Source organism: Zonotrichia albicollis, chromosome 22 (assembly GCF_047830755.1).
Source record: "Zonotrichia albicollis isolate bZonAlb1 chromosome 22, bZonAlb1.hap1, whole genome shotgun sequence".
Lineage (NCBI taxonomy): Eukaryota > Metazoa > Chordata > Aves > Passeriformes > Passerellidae > Zonotrichia > Zonotrichia albicollis.
In genome coordinates, this window is record NC_133840.1 from 8,298,713 (window position 1) to 8,325,512 (window position 26,800).

The 26,800-nt window shown below is 50.3% G+C and overlaps 1 protein-coding gene across 1 annotated transcript in view; it reads right to left on the reverse strand.

The window, feature by feature from the left end:
• The window catches only part of STX1A (syntaxin 1A), a 71,064-nt gene that overhangs the window by 41,968 nt on the left and 2,296 nt on the right, over positions 1–26,800 (reverse strand). The window contains exons 2-3 of the mRNA XM_005491754.4: positions 9,304–9,381; positions 8,125–8,224 (exon numbers count right to left, since the gene is read on the reverse strand). Of these exons, the coding sequence (XP_005491811.2) occupies positions 8,125–8,224; positions 9,304–9,381 (178 nt within the window). The remainder of the gene's footprint in view (positions 1–8,124; positions 8,225–9,303; positions 9,382–26,800) is intronic.

Consider the following 26,800-nt stretch of genomic DNA (forward strand, 5'->3'; position numbering starts at 1 on the left):
ATTTCCCATACTGTGTCCCCCTACAAAGTCACACACACAGCATGAACCAGCAGAGAGAGACAAGGGCGCCACAGGCTCAGGGCAGTGATGGCCTCGTGTGCCCTCCCCTCCAGAGCTCCCTCTCCATCCCAGCACACACAACAGGCACTGAGCACTGTGACACTGCCGCTGTCACACTGAGCCAAGGAGCCATGGGTCCCCCTGCACTGAGATGGGAGCAGCAGCACCTCAGGCACACCAAGGATGGGCTCCTGCTCCATGGTCACCTCCTCACTGCCCATCACACCACAGGCTCTGGGGTGCAATGGGCAGTGCTGCCCAAAGGAGATAAAGTTTTCCAGCAGCAGCAACAGCACAAGTTCCAGGAGTGCCACTAAACCTTTGGTGTGGGAATCCACAAAATCAGAGGGTTTTGGGAAAGCTGCAAAAGGCAGGCCCCAGAGACACCAGAACTGTGATCAGAGCTAAGCAGCAGCCATGAGATTGGTCAGCAGAAAAATTATTTAAACCGTAGGAAAGCAAGGACAAATAGAACAATGGTCTGTGTATTAACGCTTGTCTAGAATAACTCTCTAAGCTACAGAAAACTGTATCTAGCAAGATATTAGGTTGACACTTAATAATGGAGCTCTGTGCATTGTGTTTTAATACAAGCAGGTATTGTATTCAAAATAAGCAAGCATTGTTTTACCCAAAGGTACATGTGCTTATAGTGGTTGGATAGAACTACTGTCAATGTGCTTTTGCTTTGAGTGGTTGGTCAAAAAACTTATAAAGTGAGTTGTAAAATTGAGTTCTTGGTCTGCTGCCTGGGATGTGAGCTGGTAGCAACTTCCCATTGTCATAACCATGTTTTGAGACTGATGCTGGAAAATCAAACAGCTCAAGGCACGTTCCACAGCCACCCCATCCCGTTCGTGATTTGTACACAGCCCCAGCCAGCATCACTTTGGGCTAAATTAAACCCTAAATAATTACAGAGCAGCAGATTTTGATTCTTTATTAACATGTTGCCATGAATCAGACTCCAGTTAATTGATATTAACTGCACTCAGAGTGGTGGATCAATGGTGCTGGTGATCAGGGATATTGATGATCATGGGGCAGGAGAACTGCACGGTAAAAGGGAACATCACCTGGGATAAGATATTCAGGGGAAACAAAAGAAAAAGCCACAGGGGCACAGGAAGAGAGGACAGAGGTGTCCCAGGTAGCCTCACTGCACAGGAAGTGCATTTCTGGAAAAATCCCAGCTTTACAGAGACAGGGCAACTGAGAGTGCTGGCTTAGGAAGGACATGGAATAGAGATGATATTGTTGAGAGAGAGATGGAACTAGAAACAAGTTTCAGCAAGTTTCAAACTATGGCCTTGCAAAAAAAGAACATATTTTAGATATTTTAGAGAATTAGAACTATGAAAGATCCATTGTAGCAAGACCACATGGAGTAAAAATATAGGTGATTGGTGTTAGAAGAATTAGCAGCATTGTGCGGCAAAAGCTAAGAGGCTGAAAAACCTCTTATAAGATATTGTAACCAGGAAATTGGTTGGCTTCTGATAGAATGATGTTGAGTTTTACATCTCTTATGTCTCACCCTTCAACAAGACTGAAAATGGAATAAAATCTTTTTAAACACCTCTCAGTTGCCCTGTCTCTGTAAAGCTGGGATTTTTCCAGCAGTCCATGTGTCCAGTTCCTGTGGGTAGCACTCAGGGGCTGGCAGTGGGTGCCACCACGCTGGGCACGACATGGCTGTGGGAGCCTCAGGCAGGTGGTGGCAAAGGGAAGGTGAGGAACAGCAGGAACACCCCTGCTTCCATGGCCTGAGCATCCCTGGCACTCATGGCACCAGCATCCCCACACCCATGCCCTGAGCATCCCTAAATTCACAGCCAAGGCATCCCTGGCACCCATTGCAAGAACATCCCGACACCCAAGGCCTGAGCATCCCTAAATTCATGGCCCAGGCTCCTCTGGCACCCCCATGGCATGAGATCCCCACACTCATGGCCTGAGCATCCCAAACTCACAGCCCAGGCATCCCTGGCACCCCCATGGCATGAGTAGCCCCACACCCATGGCATGAGCATCCCTAAATTCACAGCCCAGGCATCCCTGGCACCATGGCCTGAGCATCCACACACCCATGGCATGAGCATCCCTAAATTCACAGCCCAGGCACCCCTGGCACCATGGCATGAGCATCCACACACCCATGGCATGAGCATCCCTAAATTCACAGCCCAGGTACCCCTGGCACCCTGCCCTGAGCATTCCCAGCCCATGCTCACCCCCATTCTCCCTGCACCCCATGGCACCCACTGGGCAGTGCCAGGAGGAACTGGGCTGGTTTAGGGCTGAAGGGTGGCATTTTGCCAGCCTGTTCCCACAGACCATGGGGAGGGCTGACTGGTCACTCCCAGGACAGCTGTGCCCACAGGGTGATGCACAGCTGAGTCACCAGGACCTGCCAGCCCTCGCTGTGCCCATGTCCCTCAAACACACATTGCCTGAGGCTGCCCAAGCACAGCACCCACACCCAAACACAAGGAACCCCAGCCCATCCCACACAGACAGATCCCAGATCCCACAGGGAAAGTGAAGGGAAACTCAGCCTGAAAAGCTCAAAAAACACTGAGCAGCAGTTGGGTCAAAACCTGGGGTATCCACCTCATTAAAACCAGAGCTGGGGCAGGTGCAGGGGCCTGGGAAGGCTGGGGTTGGGCAAAGCTCACACAAAACACCTGAGCTGCTGTGGTGACCTGCCAGGATGAAGCCAGAAGGGCAAACAGCTCCTTAAGCAAATGTATTTGTTCCTGGGCTGACATTGGTGTGTAAATCGATTGTAAAGAGACTCAGGCTGGAAATGAGAAGGTCACTGGAGGGTATGTCCTAGAGAGGCCCTTCAACAAGGATTACAGGCAGGAGAGACAAAACTGCTCCAAGAAGGAGCTGGAGCAGTGTCTGCAAGGGTGACAAAGCATCTGTGTGACACAGGGGCAGGACAGAGCCACCTGAGGCAACCCAAGCTCAGTGAGGCACTGCCAGAAGGGCCAGGGGTGGCATCAGCACCACACTGCTGGGGATGGCCAGGCCCAGTGAGGGGTGGCAGACACTTTGGGAGATCCTGGACACCCCCAGTGGGCAGAGGAACCCCCATACCTGCAGCAAACACCCCTCCAGTCTCTACATTACACACAGGACAGCTGAGAACACTCCCTTGGGACTGCCTGGAGAGGGGAAGCGGGATACAGAGATGCCGAGAGCCACACTCTCACTGTCCCTTGGGTGGCTGCTCTGCTGTGCTCTGCTGCCACACCATGCCCTGCCCACCCTGCTGAGGACCAGGACATCACCAGGGCACTGCTGTGTCCTCAGTCCCACTGCAGGAGCTGTGGGAACCATCCAGCCTCCCTAGGCCTCACAATTTAATGTCCATCAAAGCCACTCCAAAACCTGACAGCCAGCTAGGCCAAGGGCAAAGTCCTGCAAATGGATCAGGGCAATTCCCAGGGCCAGCACAGACTGGGGCATCTCATGTGGTTGTTTGTAATTAATGGCCAATCACAGTCAGCTGGCTTGGACAGAGAGTCTGAGCCACAAGCGTTTGTTATCATTCTTTTTCTATTCTTAGCCACCCTTCTGATGAAATCCTTTCATCTATTCTTTTAGTATAGTTTTAATGTAATATATATCATAAAATAATAAATCAGCTTTCTGAAACATGGAGTCAGATCCTCATCTCTTCCCTCATCCTCAGACCCCTGTGAACACCACCACACCTCAACAGCATCAGACAGAGGTGAACAGCTACAGTTTGTCTCCTTGCCTACCTGACACATCTCTCCACCAGAAAATGGTCTGCTAGGAATAACAGGGGCCACTCTCCAAGGAGCTCCCAGCAGCCAGAAAGGCTGAACAAAGTCACCTGTGCCCTGGTGTTGAACACCACCACTCTGAGCCTGCACAGCTAAAATGATGAAGCTGGAAGTCAAGCCCCCATGGAAGTGAACCTCCCCTTCTGTGCTGGTGCAGCTTGGAATGGACCTGCTCCCAGGTCTGAAGTATTTACTGGGCCTCCCAAAGCCTGCAGAGATGGGCTGAGCTGACAGGCTGAGAGACACAAGTTGGGATCTGAAGATTTCAGTTCCCAGAGGCAATTCATGGAGCAGACAGCTGTGTTACATAACCCAGTGCTGGAGACACAGGAGCACTGCCACTGGAGGGATGCCGTGCTCAGAGAAGAGGAATGGCACAGAACCCCTCCTGACCACTCCAGGGAAACAGCAAATGTGATTTCATTGCTTGCTGGCTGTGAGATGTTGCAGTGTTCCTGCTGCTCTGCTCCTGGCTGCTGCACTGGCATGGGGCTCACTTAGGGCTGCAAAGGCCACTCATGGCCTAAAAGCACAATCATCTATTTAAAAAGTCTGAGATCTGCAGTGAACAAGATGTGCTGACATTCCCATGACTTCCAGAAGCATCCAGGACCTTGGAAGTGCTCCTGCTTTTGTTTTACAGCGTTCCTTTGCTTTGGTATTGTGGAGAATTGAGTTTGTTCATCAAGAATTGTTTGGACAGGAAGAGAGGAGCCACACATTGATCTGAAATCAGTGATTTGTGGCATTGGCCACCTCCTCTGGGATGTGGCCTGCACCATGCACCAAGCAGGAGCAGCTGATGGCAGTGCCAGGAGCAGCCGCAGCACTCACCAGAAAGGATTTTAGGAATGGGTTTACCAGGAGCTGTGACTTAAACCTGGTGTGATGGCCCCAGCCCAAGGAGGAACACAGCCCCTCAGGTTTCCAAGCCCACCCAGTCCCACCAAGACCCTGCCCACTGGGTGGGGAGACCCTCCAGTGCCCCTCAGCCAGACTGAACCTGCTGGAACCACAGGCTGTCACCTCCCTGCCTCAGAGCAAAGCCAGCCAGCTCCCCACCCACTGGGCTCCAAAATAAACCCTGGCAGCAGGGGCAAGGCAGATCCAAAAGCAGTCTGTGCAGCCAGGAGAGGGATCAGCAGGAAGGGAAGGATGAGCCCCTCCATGGATCCTGCACCTCCGCACGCTGGGCAGGTCCAGGTCTCACACAGACACAAATCCAGGTCTCACACAGACACTGAACCTCACCTGATCCTGCAAACAAAGAACACCAAGGGGCTGTATCTGCCTGAGCACAGCCACCTAAAAAGCAGATTCCAGTGGGATTGTGCCCATGGAGTCCTGTCGCAGACATCTTTTATGGAAAATCCTTTCCTTAGAGTTTTTTCTCCTGAGAAGCTGGGAGGCCTCAGGAACAAATGCAAACATTGGTTATCTGCTGCTGTGGAATGCAACAGGTGCATCTGTGATTGGCCCATGTTGGAGGTTTCCAATTAATGGCCAATCACAGTCTGGCTGTCTCGGACTGAGAGTCCGAGCCACAAACCTTTGTTATCATTCTTTGCTTTTCTATTCTTAGCCAGCCTTCTGATGAAATCCTTTCTTCTATTCTTTTAGTATAGTTTTAATGTAATATACATCATAAAATAATAAATCAAGCCTTCTGAGACATGGAGTCAGATCCTCATCTCTTCCCTCAACCTGAGACCCCTGTGAACACGGTCACAGAGTCCCTCTCTCCCATCACTGACCCTGAGAATGCACCTACTCACCAGCAGCCACCACACACGTCTGCATCCATCCCTGCAAGAGCAACCCCAAGCACTGCCCAAACATTTCCCAGACCACCAGCCCAGCTCTGCTCCATCTAAAGCCCCATCCCAAAGTCCTCCAGCTCCAGGAGGGACCTGCTGGTGGTGTTGAAGGAGTTTTTATCTGTGATGGAAAAGCTACACCCACACCAACCCATGCTGCACAGCACATGTGCCTCCAGACAAGGATGAGAAGTCCGTGACATTCTCTTATTTCCTGTAGGAACATTTCCCCTCATTGCATCTTCCACATGATGCTAAAGTACTTGGAGATCACTAAGAATAAGCAGGGTGCTGTTCCAGCATCCCAAATCCCTGCAGGGAGCAACATCTTGCCCTGATGTCCATCCCAGGTGTCACTCCCTGCCCTGTTAAAACAGCAAACCCCAGTGAGCACATCCCAGAATTAGCCTCTCACAACCTACATTTTGGTGTCCTTTGTCTCCATCCCGCTGCCATGCCTTGTGGGAACGTGTTTCTGAATTTCCAAATTAATCTCAATAAATTCACAGCCCTGGGTTACCAATCTGCATTAATGAGCAGGCTCTCTGTGGGCTCAGGAGGACAGGAGGGTGGGGGTGAGGCTGCCAGCACAGACAATGCCCTGGCAGAGCAGAGGTGGCCACCAGAATGGTGCAAGGGCTGAGACAAGGGGCAGTGGGGTCAGATTGGACATGGGGAAGGAATGTCAGACTGTGAGGGTGAGGAGGGGCTGGCAAAGGCTGCCCAGAGAAGATGTGGAAGTGCTCAAGAGCACATTGGACAGGGCTTGGAGCAAATGGTCCACTGGTGTAGATTTAAGGTGTCCCTGCCCATGGATGATCTCTGAAGCTCCCTTCCAACCCAAAGCACTCTGTGATTCTGAGTCTGTCCACTGCTGAGCCCTACCACACCTCCTGAGCACACCACAATGCCACAAATCACTGATTTCAGATCAATGTGTGGCTCCTCTCTTCCTGTCCAAACAATTCTTGATGAACAAACTCAATTCTCCACAATACCAAGGCAAAAGAATGCTGTAAAACCAGGAGCACTTCCAAGGTCCTGGATGCTTCTGGAAGTCATGGGAATGTCAGCACATCTTGTTCACTGCAGATCTCAGACTTTTTAAATAGATGATTGTGCTTTTAGGCCATGAGTGGCCTTTGCAGCCCCAAGTGAACCCCATGCCAGTGCAGCAGACAGGAGCAGAGCAGCAGGAACACTGCAACATCTCACAGTGAGAGCACAGGGCCTGGAGGATGATTGAGCAACAGCCTGAGACATAGGAACTCCCTTGAGAAAATCCCTCAATTCCAGGCTTGGCCAAGGAAATTTTAGCTGAGGAGCAGCTGCCAGGAGAGGGGAGCCTGAGATAATTTAGGAGAGCCATTCCTTTAAAGTAATTACAACATCCACTGATTTGACATGGATGAAGGGTAATGTGTGTGTGGGGACCCTACTGGGACCTCCAAGCAGAACTCCACAAGCAGGCATGGAATTGCACTGGCAAGTGAGAAATGGATGGGAAGAGGGTAGATGAGCAGAGGGAGACCTGGTCTCACCTTTCCAGCCTCTATAAATTACACAAGTAGTGCTCAGCCCATGGAAGCAACACCTCTGCCAAAATGAGGGCTACAGTGGCCTGGAGCATCCAACACCCCAGTGACACCAGCATGATGATGGAGGGGGACAGAGGGGACCCACCTGGGCTCAGTGTCACCCTGAGGGTGGAGCTTGGGGCAACAGAGCTGTTCCAGGGCTGTCCCTCAGCAGGTGAGCCTGGGCAGGCTCCAACACACCCTGCAGGGCTCAGCCCTCAGATCCAGCCATTCCACAGTAAGGGCTGCGCAGACACTGGAGCTGGAAAGCCTCTGCTGACCTCACCACCCCCCAGCCAGCTCTGGGGACCACAGCATGCACAGTTCTAACACTGCCAGATCCCCCAGACACCCAAATGCTGACACCCTTTGGGTGCTCAAATCCCCAGCTCCAGCTCCTGGCAGCAAACCTTTTCTCTGGAAGGGAGAGATCTGGAAGGGATAAACTCTTTGACCAGACAGCAATAAATTGTCCCCAGGACAGAGATGCATGGTTCCAGCTGCCACCTCTGGCTCAAACAGGAGCTGTGACATTTGTGGGCCCAAGCAGGTGACACTTGGTCTGTTCTGCTTTATCCACTCTTTGGGATAAGGATCCACTCCTCTTTCCCAGGCAGCCCAGGGCAAGACAACCAGCACAGAAACAGCCACTGCTCTTGCCAGCCTCCACACTGCCCCAGCCTTGTAGAAATCCCCTCACTGGGCTCTCACCACCTCTCCAGCTCTCAAAGCCACCACTCAGTCACCAGGCCAGCCCAAGCCCTCCCTCAGCACTACCTGCAGACCCAGGAGACTGTGCCTGGCCCCAGCCACCCACCAGGGCACACAGGACACACGGGGCCCACTCACTTTCATCGGGGTTGGGGGAAGCCAGAATGGCACTGTGCTTCCTTTTCACTTCTTCCACATTCTCCGAGATTTTATCAATGAAGCCTCGAATTTCTTCCACCTGTGAAGTGAGACAACAAGACAGGTGGTCTGTGACAGAACCTGGACTCTTGGAAAGTGAAGGGATTATTATACCCTATTCCAAAGCAGCCATGACATGTCTGAATCACAGCAAACATCCTCCTGGATAAATATTTTCCAGTTTGGAACTGTGGAATCAGCCCTTCTTCATCCCACCAGCCAGCTCTGAGTCACAGCAGTGTAATACAGACTGTATGTCCTGGATTCTTTGTGATACACTGAGAAACTTCTGGGATTTATATAAATCAGCAGCAGAATGATCCCCAGACTCTGTGCCACTGGCAGAGCACTGCTGAGACTGCACAAGCCAGGCTGGTGATGGCTCAGTCTCCCATGGCTCCTTGCTCCACAAAAAAGCTCCAGAAATGCCCAATTTGATCCTCACCCCCCATTTCACATTTTCCCAAAGATCCATTCTGGCATTTTCCCTGTCCTTCTGTGCTACAGCAAGACACCAGCACTGCCCAAGAGGGGAAACCTCTCCTGTGCTCTCCACCTGCCAGGCTGCTCACCCTCTAACTCAGCCTTCTCCTTGGGCTCACACCACTCCTTTGCTCATCTTCCTCCACCTGCACATCAGATTTATCCCAGTTCCCACTCCATTGCCTGCACAGATCCATTTTAACACCCCCCACACACATGCCATGCTAAGGGTGTGCTAAAAATCAGCAAGCAGATCTTACAGCCACCCACATGCCAGAAGACAACCTCTTGTTTGGGAACAGGAGGCACAAAATTAAATCCATGATCCATGCAGAGACTGCTGCTCTGCTCTGCAGAGGTGCTCTGGGGAAAGGCCTGAGAGCTGGGTGTGAGGCTTCCCTGCTCCCATGGCCTGGGTTCTGGAGGAGCAGGGAAACATCCACAGGGCAGCACAGCCTCAGGTGTGCAAGGATGTTCAGCACTCAGCACAACCCTGAGCATCAGCTGAGCAGCACCAGGACCTTCATCCCCATCCCCAGTGGGCACAGGGAGCCTGGGGCATCCACAACCCACCCTGGTGCCAGCAGAAAGGTCTGAAGCAGCCTCAAAGCCACACTGGAGGAACAAAGCTCTCACCTGCTCAAAGAACTCATCCATGAAACGGTCCCGGTCCACACTGACGGTGACTTCATCATCATCATCACTGTCCTTGGCCTGAAACAACACGGAGAGAGAGAGGCATCAGCCAGGGCTTCCTGCAGAGCTCCCAGCCCTATTTCAGAGCTCCTGTGAGGAACCTTCCCCTTCTCCTGTGCTGACCTGCTCCAAGGAGCTGGGGCAGAGTGGGGAACGCCCCAGGCACTGCCATTCCAAGCCCCCAGGACTCTGGGAGAGCAGAGAACAGCCACATCCAGCTGGGAGGGATGGCCAAAACACCACAGCAGCCATGGCACAGCATGGACACAGCCAAGGACACCCCACAGCCAAGGAGGGGGAGCTCCCAGGGCACCCTGTGTGAGCTCACCAGCTCTGCAAGGAGCAGGAATGGGAAACAGCACAGATTCCACCATGGGAATCTGTGGGATTCTGGGGGAATCTGTGGGATTCCACCATGGGAATCTGGGGTGGGAAAGCATGAGGCAGGGAAATGATGGAAAACATGAGGGATGCTGGACTGGGAAACACAGGGAATGCTGTGATGGAAAACATGAGGGATGCTGGACTGGGAAACACAGGGAATGCTGTGATGGGAAAAGATGAGGGATGCTGTGATGGGAAACACAAGGAATGCTGCCATGGGAAAGCACAAGGAATATTGGACTGGGAAAACAAGAGGGATGCTATCATGAGAAAAATGAGGGATTCTGTGATGGGAAACACAAGGAATGCTGTGATGGGAAAACAAAAGGAATGCTGCCATGGGGAAACCCAAGGAATATTGGACTGGGAAACCCAAGGAATATTGGACTGGGAAACCCAAGGAATATTAGACTGGGAAAGCACAATGAATGCTGGACTGGGAAAACAAGAGGGATGCTGTGATGGGAAAACAAGAGGGATGCTATAATGGGAAAAATGAGGGATGCTGTGATGGGAAACACAAGGGATGCTGGACTGGGAAAACATGAGGGATGCTGTGATAGGAAAACACCAGGAATGTTGTGATGGGAAAACACAAGGAATGCTGCCATGGGAAACACAAAGAATGCTGGACTAGGAAAGCAAGAGGGATGCTGCCATGGGAAAGCACGAGGGATGCTGTGACAGGAAAACATGAAGGATGCTGCCATGGGAAACACAAGGAATGCTGCCACAGGAGAAAGCCTGGGCGATGCCATGATGGGAAAACACGAGGGATGCTGTCATGGGAAACATGAGGGATGCTGTCACAGGAAACACAAGGAATGCTGCCACGGGAGAAAGCAGGAGGGAAGCTGCAGTGGGAAACACGAGGAAAGCTGCACTAGGAAGTGAGAGATGCTGCAATGGGAAAAAACATGAGGAATGCCATGTCAGGAGAACATAAGGGATGCCATGATGGTAAACACAAGGGATGCTGTGATGGGGAAATAAAAGGAGTGCTGCAGAGTGCAGGAAAGGTGGGAGCAAACAGATAAGACAGCAGAACTAGTAAAGTCACAGCAGGCAAATGAGGGGTTGTCCTTGTCTGCAGAAGCATGTGTGTCATTGTCACCAGAGATGAAAACACCTCCTGTCCCAGCAAGGCGGGGGCTGCAAGCTCTCAAGGGAAGGAAAAATTACAGTCCTGCACATAAGGAGACATTTAAAAGATTATCATCCAAAGCAGTTACACGATGGAGGGAAATGGAAAATTAACAGGTTGGGAAAGTTTCCTCTCACTCCATCTTTACAAGAGAGAAGAAGCCAGTGGAATGGAGATTTATTAAAACTGGACTGCCTCTGCTCATCTCATGATGATTGCAGTTACACACCACCCCATGGCCCCTCTGCATTCTGCAGAGAGACAGCCACTACAGACTCCAGAGAGAGCCCTCTTACTTAGAAATATGCCAGATAAAATATCCATCCTACCCCCTAAAATTGTCTTTCCACCCTACAGTGACTGACTTGGGTGGAATCATCTGCAGAACTCAGCTTTCAGCCTTGCCACCACTTGTGGCACTTTTTGCCTGGGTAACTAATGGAATAAATCACATGGACTCCATTTTCTTCATGGTGGAAAAATCCCCCTCTTTATTCACATAACTCCTTTATATACAGTTTTACAGACCTCGTGTGTGACTCCAATTGGTCAGTAGCTTTCTTGTTAATTATTTATTCGTCAGTAACAAATTGTTACCCTCTATTGATTGGTCTCAAACACACTCAAATCCCCAGCGTGTACATACAGGAAAAGTTTGTGAGAGATACTTTTCATTTTTCTATCTAAGGTGTAAAAACAGTTTATACAGGTACAAGTTGTCTTTCACCCAGGAACAGATTGTTATGTTAACAAACTGCTCACACCAGGATTGCTTTCACATAGGAACTTGGAAAGAGCCTGACAATGCCAGCCACTGATTTTAAGAGGGAAGGTTTGATTTTATGAAGCCTTTCTTTATGATTTTTCTACCTCACTACAACAGGTAACTCACTCCCACACAGTTATCCCATTCATGGCTACCTTTGTGATCAGAGAGCTCCCCCAATTCTGGTGAAAATCTCACCCTAACAAGGAAGAGCAGCCATGGTGCTGCTCTTACCCTTCACTCCATGGGCACAGAAAACTGTGCCCTAAAGTCTGAAATTGTGCCCCTCTGTGGCACAGCCACTGAGGCCAGGAGCTGCTGGCACAGTGAGGCTGGGGCACGGCCAAAGCTCCAGCCTGGGGATGGGCTGGTCCATTTAAATCCCTCCAGTGATGGTGACTCCACCACTGCCCTGCACAGCCTGTTCCTGGCTGTGACAACCCCTCCATGAAGACATTTTGCTTAATATCCAACCTAAACCTTCCCTGGAGCAGCTCGAGGCCATTTCCACTTGATAATCTGGGAAAAAAGAGTGACCCTCACCTGGCCCCACCCTCCTGTCAGGGAGCTGTAGAGAGTTAAGAAGGTTCCTCCTGAGCCTCCTTTTCTCCAGGCTGAGCTGCCCCAGCTCCCTCAGCCCCTCCTGGTGCTCCAGACCCTTCCCCAGCTCTGTTCCCTTCTCTGGACATGCTCCAGCCCCTCAATACCTTCCTGCCCCATGGTTTGAGGTGCCTCAGCAGTGCCCAGCCCAGGGACAGTCACTGTCCTGGTGCCACTGGCTCCCTGTGTGCTGGGACCGGCTGAGGCTGCACAGTCCCTGCATTTTTAACTTGAAGCTTTTTGCTTCCAAAATTCTGCAGTTTGCTCCCAGCAGGTGCACACAGCCTCTCCCAATCCCTTCAGCAGTGTCAGTGCAGCATGGAGAGCCAGAGCACAGCTCAGGCTTGGGCAGAGCTGGGTACAGGAGCACATCCAACCCTCCCACACCTCCCCGGAGCCAGGGGCAGGGTTTGGCCATGAGCTCTTTTAAATCCTTCCTGTGTGCCAGTGCCACCAGGCAGCCCAGTCCCTCCCCTGGCCGGTGTCACCACGGCTCCAAACTGCTGGGGAAGATGAAACAGGAAAGCCTTATAAATATGATTGTCTGGCAAAAGATTTTGAGAATATGGAAACTGTAAGTGAGATTGAAATGAAAGCAAGCTTTGAGATCCCTCAGTTACTGAACAACTGGAAAACAATGGTGTGGCCAGCTGAAGGTGATCCCCTTTTGATGGAACAACACCCTCTGCTTGCAGACAGGCCCAAGGGTCAGAGCAGACCCTACAGCTTGGCAGAAGGGGCCCAAAGAGGAGTTTTTAGGGTTTAAAATGTAACACAGTGTGATAATGTAGTGATTCTTATAGGCTGTATGTACATGCTGTAAGATTTGTATCTTGTACTAGATTGGATAGTAAGAATGAGAATATTCAGCACAGAAGAAGATTTATGGTATTGTAACGAGAACCTCGCTCTCTTACCCTGTTTATTCTCTCACCCCTTTTGCTCTCTTACCCTCCTACTCTCTCACCCTCTCATCCTCTCTCCCCCTCTCTTCTCTGGGCCCTGCTCTGAGCTGTGTTTGGCAGCTCCCAGCAGGGCCCTGCACCCAGGCCCTTTGCAATAAACCCCAAGTTCCAGACCTGGCTGCAGAGATCTCTGCTCTCCATCCATCCCCACCGTCCTGCCCCCATTACTCCTACACAAACCATCTGAGCACAGTGACAGCTGTCACTGTCCCAGCCCCAGTGCCACCCCTTCAGCCAGCACCAAGCCTGGCTGTAAGCTCAGCTCCACTTGGAGTCAAAAGCTGCTTCCAGAGCAATGCCCACATGTGCTCCATTGCTCCCAGAGCATCCCAAGCATTCCCCCAGCACATGGCAGGAGGGCTCACCATCGAGGAGGTCACAAAGAGCCATATCCTAAAGCCAGGAATGCATGGACAGAGCTCTGCTGCAGAGACACAAGTACCACCCATGTTCACATTCCACATCACACATGCCTGCCAGGTTGGTGCTGTGCTTGATTTTAAGCACCAACAGCTCTGAAGCATCACACACTCTGGTGGGTGGTACTGAGAGCCCACTGGATGGGCAGTAACACACAGACCCCCACCTACACCCCCCAGGATGCTGGAAAATGCCAACAGACCCTGGGGACACACACTGGGAGTGATGGAAGATGCACCTGCCAATGCAAGCACCACCCTGGTGTTGTTATAGGACACGAAAGAACACAAGTGCACACTGCTGTTCTCAAGGTGAAGAAAAAGGGAAGTTTATTTTCTGACTCCAACATTTATAGTGTTCCAAGAGTGACAGTGCATTGGAGGGTGACAGTGCCACCTCTCCAATGACACTGGACAAACCAACAGTCCATCAACTTTCTCTTCTTCCATAAAGGAATGCAAAACAATGAGTTATTTACAGAAAGTGTGTGAGAAAGTTCGCTACAAGAATGTCAACATCAGAAGGCTTAGAAAATCTTAAAAAACCAGAGTGACATCCTGGATGTGTGTTTACAGGACAGGGGATCTTTATTCCCTCATCTCCTAAGCCTCTCCCTGTCAGGGACAAGGACATCCACACAACTCCCAGATGGAGGGACACCTGTCCTGCCTGCAGCTCCTGCTGCGTCACCATGCACCCAACAGGATGGGCATCCTCAGGAAGGAGTAAAGGAAAGGAGGATGGATCGGGGGGATTCTGCTGGGTGACAAATGGGGCTTGCCCTGGCCATGGGCACTGGGAGCACAGAAAGACAAATATCCCCAGGGCTCATCCTCAGCAGTCTGTGCAAGAGAAGAGGATGTTCCCCCTCTGCTCTGAGTCACCCTGGAGCTGCCTCCAGCTCTGTCCCAGCACAGGACAATGGTGTTGGTCTGAGGGTGGAGTGAGGCTGGACATGGGGGAAAATATCAGACCAAGAGGGGCTGGCACAGGGTGCCCAGAGAAGCCGTGGTTTCCCCATCCCTGGCAGTGCCCAAAGCCAGGCTGGACAGGGCTTGGAGCAACCTGGACCAGTGAAATGTGTCCCTGCCCATGCAGAGGGTGGAACTGGATGGGAAGCACCAGTCAGCCCCTGCAGCCTTGTACAGAAAAACCTTCAACACAACCTCCCCACAAGCCTATCCAGCATTTATTTTTTGCCATCATTCTGGCAGGATCTCAATTTGCCAGAATTCTGAGCCCCTTTTTGAAGGCTATGAGCAGAGTATTCCCACTGTTAATTTTAAATGAAGACTTGCACAGTAACCAGGAAGGCCAGGGACTGGCAGCAGAGGAAGAGCAGCAGGAGAGCAGAGTGCCTGCCAAGATGTTATTGTCCCTGTCACCTCTTACTTGTCCCTTCCACATCCACAACAGGCCTTCCTCATTGCACAGAGGATGCCACATCCCTGCCTGGTCCTATCTGGACCAAAATCCTGCAGGAAGGGGACACACAGCCTTGCCAGAGGCACTCATGCTTGAGGGTACAGCACTCCTGGGAGCACAGAGGCTGAGGGACAGGCACAGAGATGTTATTTAGGGCAGGCACTGGACAGGGGGAGCGGCACAGAGCCCAGCCAGAAACCCCATGAAGAGGAAATTACACAGATGGAGCCTGCTGGTCAGGAGGGCACATGTCACTTGTCACTCCGGGCTGGAGAAGGGCACCATCTGTGCAAGCCACGTCACTGGGAACACCCTCAGTGCCATCCTCACCCCTGTGTCAGGCACAGCATCCCATCCCACCCCACGACCACAGCCCTGGGCCACACACAGCAGCCACATCCACTGATGGGTGCCTTGGACTGGAGCCAGAGGGGATGCAGGAAGAGCAGCACTGATGGATCAGCTGCTCCCTGCAGCTCCCTCCACCCTGGCCCTCACTGCTCTACCCCAAAAGGTGTCCTCCCATGATTAATTCTAGTACAAAAGTAGGAATGAGCCCAAAACTTTAAAAAAAGAAACAACAGCAAAAGAAACGTGTTTTGAAAGGAAACATAACAGTGTTTTGGCTTCATGCATCCCAGCTGTGAGCACCCCAGGTTTCCAAAGTCACATAGAAAGCTCCTGTCCCAGTCAAAACTACCTGCAGGTGCTGCTCAGCACAAGCAGCAAACAATTCCCCAGCCTGGTGTGACGATGTTCACAGGGGTCTCAGGTTGAAGGAAGAGATGAGGATGTGACTCCATGTTTCAGAAGGCTGATTTATTATTTTATGATATATATTACACTAAAACTATACTAAAAGAATAGAAGAAAGGATTTCTTCAGAAGGCTAGCTAAGAATAGAAAAAGAAAGAATGATAAAGGTTTGTGGCTTGGACTCTCTGTCCAAGCCATCTCACTGTGATTGGCCATTAATTACAAACAACCACACGAGACCAATCCCAGATGCACCTGTTGCATTCCACAGCAGCAGATAACCATTGTTTACATTTTGTTCCTGAGGCCTCTCAGCTTCTCAGGAGGAAAAATCCTAAGGAAAGGATTTTTGATAAAAGATGTCTGTGACAGCCTGGGAACTCACAGTGCCAGGCACAGCATCCTCCCAGTGCCCCTCACCTCTGCCTCAGGCCCTGCCAGGCAGCACCAAGGACCCAGGGCTTCCAGGCTTTGCCCCCACACAGGGTGGGTGAGGACAACCCTTCTTTTGTAAGGTTTTTATTTCTCCAGTCCACCAGAGGCCGAGCAGTGGCACCATGTGGGCCCTCTCCTGGAGCTGGAATGGCTCTGGGAGCTGCTGCCCTTCAGTGCCATCGCGCAGCAGGGGCTGGATGGGGAGGGCAGGGCACCCAGAGTTCCTCCAGTATCACCAGGTGGGGTCTCTGCACAAATCACCAACGGGATGGCACTGCTGGGAACTGCCTTGAGCTGTTTGATTTTCCAGTATCAGTCTCATTACATGGTGTAGAGGAATACAGTATGGGTATATGAAGGTGGCATAGACAATAATCTTATCCCCCAGTGAGTTGCAACTGGACCAATTACTAAAGATTAGGAGCAGGCCTGATGTTAACAGGCCACACCTGTAGCCAATAAGAACAAGTAGTATAAAAGAGTGGATTGGCAGGATCTGGAGTCAGATGATGACTGCTGTGAGGACCAGGAACAGTCAGTGCTTAGAGGAGCTGCCTGTGAGAAACATCAAGGAGGCACAAAACTCTGCTGCTATGGAACCCATGCGCTATAATGATAATAGAACTCTTGATATATAAGACAACAACATGGTTATGACAATGGGAAGATGCCAGCAGCTCACATCCCAGGCAGTAGACCAAGAACTCAATATTACAACTCACTTTATAAGATTTTTGACCAATCACACAAAGCAAAAGCACACTGACAGTAGTTCCATCCAGTCACTATAAGCACACGTACCTTTGGTTAAACAATGCTTGCTTATTTTGAATACAGTACCTGCTTGTGAGCCCTAAAACACAATGCACAGAGCTCCATTATTAAGCTTCCAACTTCCTAATATCTCACTAGATAAACTTTTCTGTAGCTTAGGGAGTTATTATAGAGAAGCATTAATACACAGACCATTGTTCTATTTGTCCTTGCTTTTCTACTTTTAAAATAATTTTTCTGCTGACCAATCTCATGGCTACTGCTCAGCTCTAACCACTGTTCTGCTATCTCTGAGGCCTGCCTTTTGCAGCTTTCCCTAAACCCTCTGATTTTGTGGATTCCCACACTCTGGCAGCTTTTGGAGCCTCACAGGCTTCACAGTGCCCTCCACAAGGGCCAAAATCCCAAGTGGAGGCAGAAGCAAACTGTGATACCATCCCTAACAAAAAGGAGCAGCAGATGGGAAGACATCCAGAGCCCTGGAGCATCCCGGCTCTATTTTGAGGTTTTGTAACCAGCACGTGCTAACAAATTCATTCCAGCCCATTCCCTCTCCAAGCACTTTCTGAAAGAGGAAAAGGAGCACAGAACACCTGAAAAGAATTGGTGCTTGGTGTCCTGCAAACAGCAGAGCTGGCAGGGTGGGCAGTGAAGGGCACACTCAGCTGTCACCCCAGCAGTGTCACAGGCAGCCCCAGGTTCCTCTCCTGTAAGGGGGGCTGTGAGGGCACAACTGTGGCAGCTATCTTTTATGGAAAATCTTTTTCTCAGGATTTTTCTTCCTGAGAAGCTGAGAGGCCTCAGGAACACAATGTAGACAATGGTTATCTGCTGCTGTGGAATGCAACAGGTGCATCTGGGATTGGTCTCATGGGGTTGTTTCTAATTAATGGCCAATCACAGTGAGCTGGCTCGGACTCTGTCTGAGACAGTAGCTTTTGTTATCATTCTTTGCTATTCTATTCTTAGCTAGCCTTCTGAAGAAATCCTTTCTTCTATTCTTTTAGTATAGTTTTAATGTAATATATATCATAAAATAATCAATCAAGCCTTCTAAAATATAGAGTCAGATCCTTGTCTCTTCCCTCATCCTAAGACCCCTGTGAACACGGTCACACACAACCAGGTCTCTGTCACCCAGCAGTGCCACACACAGCTCCAGGTTCCTGTCAGGGTGGGCAGTGAGGGGCACAACAAGCTCTGTGTCACCCCAGCAGTGTCACACACACAGCCCCAAGGTTCCTGTCCTCTCCTGTGAGTGCTGCAGGTGGATCTGACCATGCCCAGGGAGCTGGTGCAGGCAGGGCAGAGGAACAATGGGGCTCAGTCCCTGCTGGGCACACCTGAACCCAACACAGCCCTCTGCCAAGCCCTGCTGGCACATTTTCCTGGGAAATTTCTGTGTCCAAAGAGGCCAGCAAGCCCTTGCCTGCCTCCCACCCTAGCAGAGCCTCACAAAAGCAGCAGGGAGGGGAGAAGCCACCCCAGCTGCCACCCCCCTCCCAGGGACCACCCAGTGAAGCACAGAAAGGGCTCATCCGTGAATGAGGAGGCTGCTGCACGCCTTCACTCCCAGGCTGCATCTGTTTGTTTGTATTTACCAACACCTCCGTGCTGCTCTGCCCAGCTGAAGAGATCCCAGCCATCTGGGCTTGGCTTGCTTTGTGAAATTATGTTCTTTTTGTGCCATGGCAGGGTGCACGGGCTGCTCCTGGGGCTGCCTCCTAGCAGCTGTGGGTCATGGCTGGGATTGTGTCCCCACACAGAGTGGCACATGGGTGTCACTGTCACATTTTCTGAAAATCCCTCTTTGCCCACAATTCTTCTTCTGGGAAGCTGAGAAGCCTCAGACAAAAAAGAAAATAATTATCTGATTTTGCTTCTCCTGTGTTTTGTTGCTTTGGAATGCAGTTGGAGATTGTTCATCCAACATGTGAACTGTTTTTTCTTAATGACCAATCACAGCCAGCTGTGTCAGGACTCTGGCGAGTCACGAGTTTTCATTATCATTCTCGTTATGCCTTCTGATGTATCCTTTCTCTATTCTTTAGTATAGTTTTAGAATAGCATAATATAATATAATATATGATATGATATTATATGATATATGTATAAAATATTATATTACATATGATATATAATATATAATAGAAAATAGAATAGACAATATAATATGAAATACTATATAGTATATGATATATAATATAGTATGTAATATATGATATATATCATATATAATACAATGTATAATATAATTATTATATGATATATTATATACTATATAATAATTTATGTATAATATATCATATACTCTATAATATATATAAAACATAATATATAATATACAATATAATGTATAATACAATATAATGCATAATACCATATCATATCATAATAAATTAGCCTTCTAAGAACATGGAGTCAGACTCATCAATTCCTCCCTCGTCCTGGGGACCCTGCAAATTCAACACACAGGGGTTCAACACCCAGCAGCAGTCACTTTGTCCCCTTTATAAAAACCCCCAAGGCCAGTGGCACTGACACTGAGAGCTGCCAAGGCAGCTCATTCTGGCATGTAGCTGTGCAAGGAAGGACAAGGTCACAACAACTGAGCAGCTCGGACATCTCAGCATCTCACAGAGCCCAAAGGACACACAAGAGAAGGTACAGATGCTCAAATGTCTGGGAACACAAGGGCAGCTCAGCACAGCTCCACCTGGACAAGGAGCAGGGCACCCACAGATCTCCCACCCAACAAATGAGTCCCTCACCTTGGGGCTGCCCTTCAAGCCTTGGGAAGGCTGACCTAGAAGAGGGGCTAGACAGAGCCAAAGAACAAAGTAGGGATTTATTAGGAGGCCTCAATGGATCCACCTTGGGCAGCACAACCCAAAATGTTCACAAAACGCGCAACCGGTATGAGGTCTCACACGTTTATAAGTTTTGGTCTATTTGCTTATTGTAGCTTTAGCCCATCCAGTCCCATCCTCATTGTTTTTCTCTCTTTAGCCCACCTTATTTATGCTCCTGGGCCTGAGATCCGGATCATTTGTCCTTGGTGCCCAGCTGGAGCAGGAATTGTTTTGTCTCCCTGCTCTGTGCCGAGAGCTCACCATCCCCTATTATGCAGCCCAGACCCACACACTAAAGCAGCACAGAATGTGAAAAATAGAAAAGCTAAAGCCTGAGGCATCACCCTGACCTCCCCACATTTCAGGGTTTGCTTTAGGCATCTGCAGCAGCCAAAAGAAGCCCTTCAAGCAGGGCTGAAGTTCTGTTCTTGAAGGTTTCCAGGGAGGTGGTGACAAGGCTGAGGATAAGGATAAGGCCAGCCAGAGAATGTGCCCCCAGGAGAGAGCCCTGAAGAGCTGAACCACCCAAAACCATGCCTGAAACCACCTCAGCCCTTTCTGCAGACCATCTGATACAGCTGAGCACCAGGATAAATTGGCCATTCCATGGCACACAGGCCCCAAACTCAGCTGTGCCCTATTCCAGCAATAATCCAGCTGGCAGCCTGGCACCAGTGGTGTTCTCCAGGGATCAGTGCTGGGGCCAATCCCTCATCAATGACATGGACAAGGGGATTGAGGCACCCTCAGCCAAAGACACCCACCTGGGTGAGATGCTGACCTGCTGGAGGGCAGGAGGGATATGGACAGGCTGAATCAAAGGGCCAAAGCCAATTCTGTGACATTCAATGAGGCCAAGTTCAACACTAGGGTAACAACAACCCATGGAGTGCTCCAGGCTGGGAGCAGAAGCCACTGCAAAGACAGGAAAGGCCTTGGGGTGCTGGCTAGCAGCAGCTGAACATAAACCCATGCAGGGGGATAGAATGTAAGAAAATAAAGATGGTGTAGAAAGTAATCTTACCCCTAAGGAGTTGCAGCTGGGCCAATTATCAGGGATTAGGAGCAGGCCTGACTTTACCAGGCCACAGCTGTAACCAGTGAGAAGAAGATGCTATAAAAGAGTGGGGTGGCTGGTTGGGAAGGGAACTGGGATAAATTCGTGGCTTTGTGAAGACGAGTCAGTGCTCTGAGGAGCTGTCCATGAGAAACACCAAGGTGTGAAACTGTTGTGATAAGGACTCAACAGTATGGAACCCCTGCAATAAGATGACAACAAGCCCAGGCGGGCAAGAGGCCAATGGCACTTGGCTTGTATCAGAAATAAAGTGTCACAGGACCAGGGCAGGGATTGTCCCCCTGTGCTGGACACTGCTGGGGCACCACAAATCGTGGGGTCAGTCTGGGCCCCTCACAACAAGAAGGTCATGGAGATGCTGGAGGGTGTTCAGGGAAAGGAATGGAGCTGGGGAAGGGTCTGGAGCAGCTGGGGGGGCTCAGCCTGGAGAAAAGGAGGCTCAGGGGGGACCTCACTGTCTACAATGCCCTGACAGGAGGGTGGAACCAGGTGGGGATCAGGCTCTGCTCCCAGAGAACAAGGGACAGGACAAGAGGAAATGCCCTCAAGTTGTGCCAGGGCAAATTCAGTTGGATACTGGTGAAAATTTCTCCATGGAAAGGGCTGTCCAGCCCAGGTGCAGGGCAGGGGTGGAATCATCATCCCTGAATGGATTTAACAGATGTGTAGTTGTGGCACTTGGGGTTAGTGCTGGGGAAACAGTTGGATCTTAGAGGGGTTTTCTAACCTAAGCAATTCTGTAATTCTAATATTCACTAAAACCAGCCCATACCTTCCCATTAACACCTTTTTGTTATGAATAAAAGTCCAAGGTACAGAAGACTTCAGCATTCAGCAACAACTGCATGAGTCAGGTGGTGTTTCCAATTTCCAACACTAACAGTGCAAGGAAGAACATGACTTCCAATAGTTTTGTCCTTAGGTGCTTGCTTGCATTCCTGCAAAACAATCCCCAGCCTCTGGCACAAAGTCCAAGCCTTTTATCAGAACCATGATCACTCTTAAGCTCAGTTTTAAAAGCAATTGGGTAAAATTCTCCTTAACTCTGAAGAGCAAGTGCCAGAGGTGACACCAGTCCTGGAGAGGGCAATGAGCTGAACTCTGAACTCACTGACCTCCTCCTGAAACATGGACAGCACTATCACCTTCTGGAAAAGCACCCAGACTTTACAGCCAGCACTTTATAAATTTACAGTCATGGCTGGAGAATGATTTGCTTAAAAACAGACTTAAATAATCTGAAATTAATTTTTAACACCCTCTAAGTGGCATCATCATGGTTACAGCTCCTGTGCAGACCAGAGCTGCCAGAGAAAAAATAAGGGAAGCCTCAGGCAGAGAAGGTGACAGGGACAGCACCACAATTCCAGTGGCTGTGGGATCAACACAGGCCCCACAATGGTTACCCTGCAAACCCACCACCTCACCTACAAACAGGCACTCATGGAATACTGGTCTGGAATGGACCTTCAAGGATGCTCCAGTCCAACCCTCTGCCTGGGCAGGGACACTTTCACCAAACCAGGCTGCTCACATGCTCATGAAAGCTCAATGACATTCCTTTGGTGCTCTTGCCTAGACCCTGTAAAAGAACCTCAGCACCATCCCAGTGAGCCACTGATCCTCCCAAAATGCAAAGATCCTCTGGAAAACCAAAACAGTCATTTCATACCCAAACCCAAAGTCTGACAGAACCTGATGGAAGACCAGAAATGGCAGAGAAAATGGCAGAGCTCATACTGGAAAACCTGTAGCACACATCTGCAGAAGTACAGCAGCACAGAAGTGGCCACAGAACACTGAGCAGAAAACTTTATTTTTAGTTATTTCCCATGAAAAGAAACCTGGGTCTCTAAGTATTTCCTAGAATCTGGAAAACTGCACTGTTAACACAAAGTTCAGACCCACCCAGCAGCAATATTTGATGCTGCACAGCCAGGTCTGTCCCCTGTGCTGAGGTATATCCTGAGGGGCCTGTGGATGCCTGAGGAGGAGGAGGCAGCAGGGAGGAAGAATTTTCTCCTGTACAAAGAACATGCTGGCATGGGAGCAAACGAGCACAATTTGGGCAGGAGATTTAGAATTCTACAACCAGTCAGGAGCCACTCTAGTGGAAGATATCCCAACCCAAGACAGTAGGACTGGATGATATAGTTCTTTGAAGGTTCTTTGGCAACTGAGGGGAATCTTTTCCTAAGCCTGAGCTCTCCAGGGCTGATAGAGCAGAAGGACTTCCTGATCTCCTCTGGATGTCCCCAAGCTTTTGGCCAGCAGATGTCCTGGGCTGCCCTCACTACTTCCACCACTCCTGCAATGGGAGAGCAGCTGCATCACTACGGAAAATACTCAGAGTATCACTGAAAAAGGGTGAAAGGTGTTTCAGAACATCTCTCATGCAGGACTTGAGCATCCTGAAGTCTGTCTGCTGTGTCAGCCCCACCCCTGGAAGTGTTCAAGGTCAGACTGGAAGAAGGCTCAGAGCAATCTGGTCTAGTGAAGGTGTTCATGCTCAGGGAACCACATGCTCTGTGAAGGCCCTTTCCAAGCCAAACCTCTCTGTGAGCCCATAACACACCCAATGCCACAGCCTGTCCCCTGCTCACAGCCATAGGTCTGCTCCCTGATCTGGGGGGCAAAAGCAGTGCCCACATTCTGTGATGGTGCTCACAGGGGTTTTTGGATGAGGGAAGAGATGAGGATCTGACTCCGTGTTTCAGAAGGCTTGATTTATTATTTTATGATATATATTACATTAAAACTACACTAAAAGAATAGAAGAAAAGGATCTCATCAGAAGGCTGGCTAAGAATAGAAAAGAAAGCATGAATAACAAAGGTTTATGGCTCAGGCTCTGTGTCCAAGCCAGCTGGGCTGTGATTAGCCATTAATTACAAACAACCCCATGAGACCAATCCCAGATGCACCTGTTGCATTCCACAGCAGCAGATAGTTATTGTTTACATTTTTGTTCCTGAGGCCTCTCAGCTCCTCAGGAGGAAAAATCTTAAAGAAAGGATTTTTCATGAAAAGATGTTCGTGACACACATTCCCACGAGCAGCTCTGGTTCTGGCCACTGCAGGCAGGGGCACAGGCAGAGGTGCAGCCTGTGACATGTCCCCCCTGCTCTCTCCTTTTCTCTCAGTTCAGCAAAACTTTCTACTCCTTGTGCTTCCACAGTCGCCTGGTTTCACATTTTCCCTGAGCAAAGAGCCTCTCTGGCTCTGTGCCTGCTCTGCTCCTGACACAGCACTGCTCCATCTCCATTTCCCCTGCTGTCCTCTGTCTGCCCTCCCCTCCCCACATCTCCTGCAGGACCATCCCATGGTGCAAGGACACTCTCCTGAGGCAGGTGTGCCCAGGTCACCTGGAGCCACAACAATCCCACACACTCTGTCTTCCTGCCCTTCCACCTGGGCTCACTCTCCTCCTTTTTTGCTAATATACATAATTTTCTGGAAGAAGCAATTTATCACAGTACTTAGCTTAATGAGCCTTACTGTACATGTTCTGCCTGTAGTGATAATTTTGCATATTTCCTGAGAAATCTTGTTAATGGGGAGATACATGGCAAAACAAACATTTGTACAGCTTCCGAGCAGCTCACACACAAAGACACTGGAATTAAAACAGTGGGAATGAGACTGAACCCTTTTGGCTCCCTCCTCCCAGACACCCAGGGCACAGCTAATGTATCTGGCTGCACTTATCAGCACTCTTATCACTCTTTGGTGCCCACAGATTGTCACCAGGTCTCAGTGGGGCAAGAGTACTCCTGTGTTTAAGTTGATTTCAGTGGGACCACCAAACCCCCATGCACCAGACCTGAGGCTCCCCAACACATCCAAGGGACCCTGGGGCTCAGTGTCCCCTCTGAGCTCTGTCTGTCCCTCAAGCCCTGTCCATCACCCCAGGCTGGGGACAAGACACACCACCTAGAGTGACCTAGAGCCTGGGCTTTGTCTGCAGCTATGTTTAAAGCACAGAAGGTTTTCCCAGTTTTTGGCTTGTCCTACCACAGTGTGCACCCACTGCTGAGAACAGTGTCCCTGTGGCACAGGGACACCCAGGACCCCACAACTGCTGGGGAACACAGGAATATCCCATACAGGAGCATGTGGGAACACAAGAACACCCCACACAGGAGCATGTTGGAAAACACGAACATCTCACACAGGAGCATGTAGGAAAACAAGAACATCTCACAGAGGAGCATGTAGGAGCACAAGAACATCTCAAAATCTCACACAGGAGCAAGTAGGAACATAGAAGCATGTAGGAACACAAGAATATCCCACACAGGAGCACGTAGGAACACAAGAATATCTCACACACACACAGGATCATGTAGGAACACAAGAAGATCCCACACAAGAACATGCAGGAACACAAGAACATCTCAAAATCTCACACAGGAGCATGCAGGAACACAAGAACATCCCACACAGGAGCATGCAGGAACACAAGAACATCTCAAAATCTCACACAGGAGCATGCAGGAACACAAGAACACCCCACACAGGAGTATGCAGGGCTCATCTACATCACTCTGTCACGTTCCTCCTTGCCCAGCTGCCCAGCAGACCCGAGCAGTGAAGGTCCAGCAGCATCTCATCCCTGCTCCAGGACCCCACAGGAGCAGGCACAGCAGCTTCCTTGCCACAGTGCTTGTGGGATCAGGACTGCTCCAAGGGCAGCCATGATGTGTGACCTGCCAGGGCAGCTCTGCTCCTCCCCACCCCCAAATTCCAGCATTTCAGTGATGCTAAAGCCCTCAAGCTGAGGCAGAGCTGGGGACACAGCCACCGGCTGTCACCTGCCATGTGACAGCCCCACTCCCAATGGCAGGGACACAGGACAGCTGAATTATACACTGGACAGCAGAATTATTCATGTGTGACCCTTCTGGATGAACAGAAGAGCTCAAAAGCACTTATGGCAACGAAAAGGGTTAACAAGGGAAAGGAAGATGGCATCTGAACCAGCGAATGTATTCATCTGCAAGGTCTGTAGGGACTTCTGCAGCCGGGGGGTTCTGGAAAAGATGGAGTCACACAAGACCTGACCTCTGCAAACAGCAACTGTGCTCGACTTCACATTCCTGCCCCCAGGAGAGAAAGCCTCAGTAGGAACAGGATGGAATGAAGAGGAAGGGATGGAGAGAGGTCAGGCTGTGAGTCCTGGGGCAGTGCTGCAGATTTCACTGCCACAGCAGGGGACAGGGTGCACCCACAGAGCCCAACCTGGAGCCCACCTCGCTTCCTCTCCCCTTTTATTTTTAACTCCCATCTCCCACTACTCCCACTGGCAGGAGGCAGCGCTGGGAGCAGGGACTTGGCTGTCAGGAGTGAGGATTCAGCCAGCTGGGAAGGGCAGTGGCACGGCACAAACACACAAACATCACTGGAGAAATGCACACAAAACTGCTGTGGAGATGAACAACGGGCACAGGGGGAAAGTGCACCCCAAAAAATGGGCCCTGCCCATGGCTGGGGGTTGGAACTGGATGGTTCCTTCCAACCTAAACCTCTCTGTGATCCTATAACACTGGCACATCTCCCTTGCTTCCTCCCACTCTCTAACACCATTCATAATTATTTTACCATTTGGACCTGTGTCACATCCTGGAAATCCCAGTGCCTCACTCCGACTGAGCTGTCAGCTCTTTGGCACGATGGAGCACCACAGGACTCTCACAGCCCTGCATGCACACACCACCTCACCAGGGCTGCTTCTGGGGGTGCTGGGGAACGGGACCAGCTCCAGATTCACCCCAGATGGGCAGGAAACACCACTGAGAGCCACAGCTGTGACACCTGCACAGAAACAGCTGTAAACAA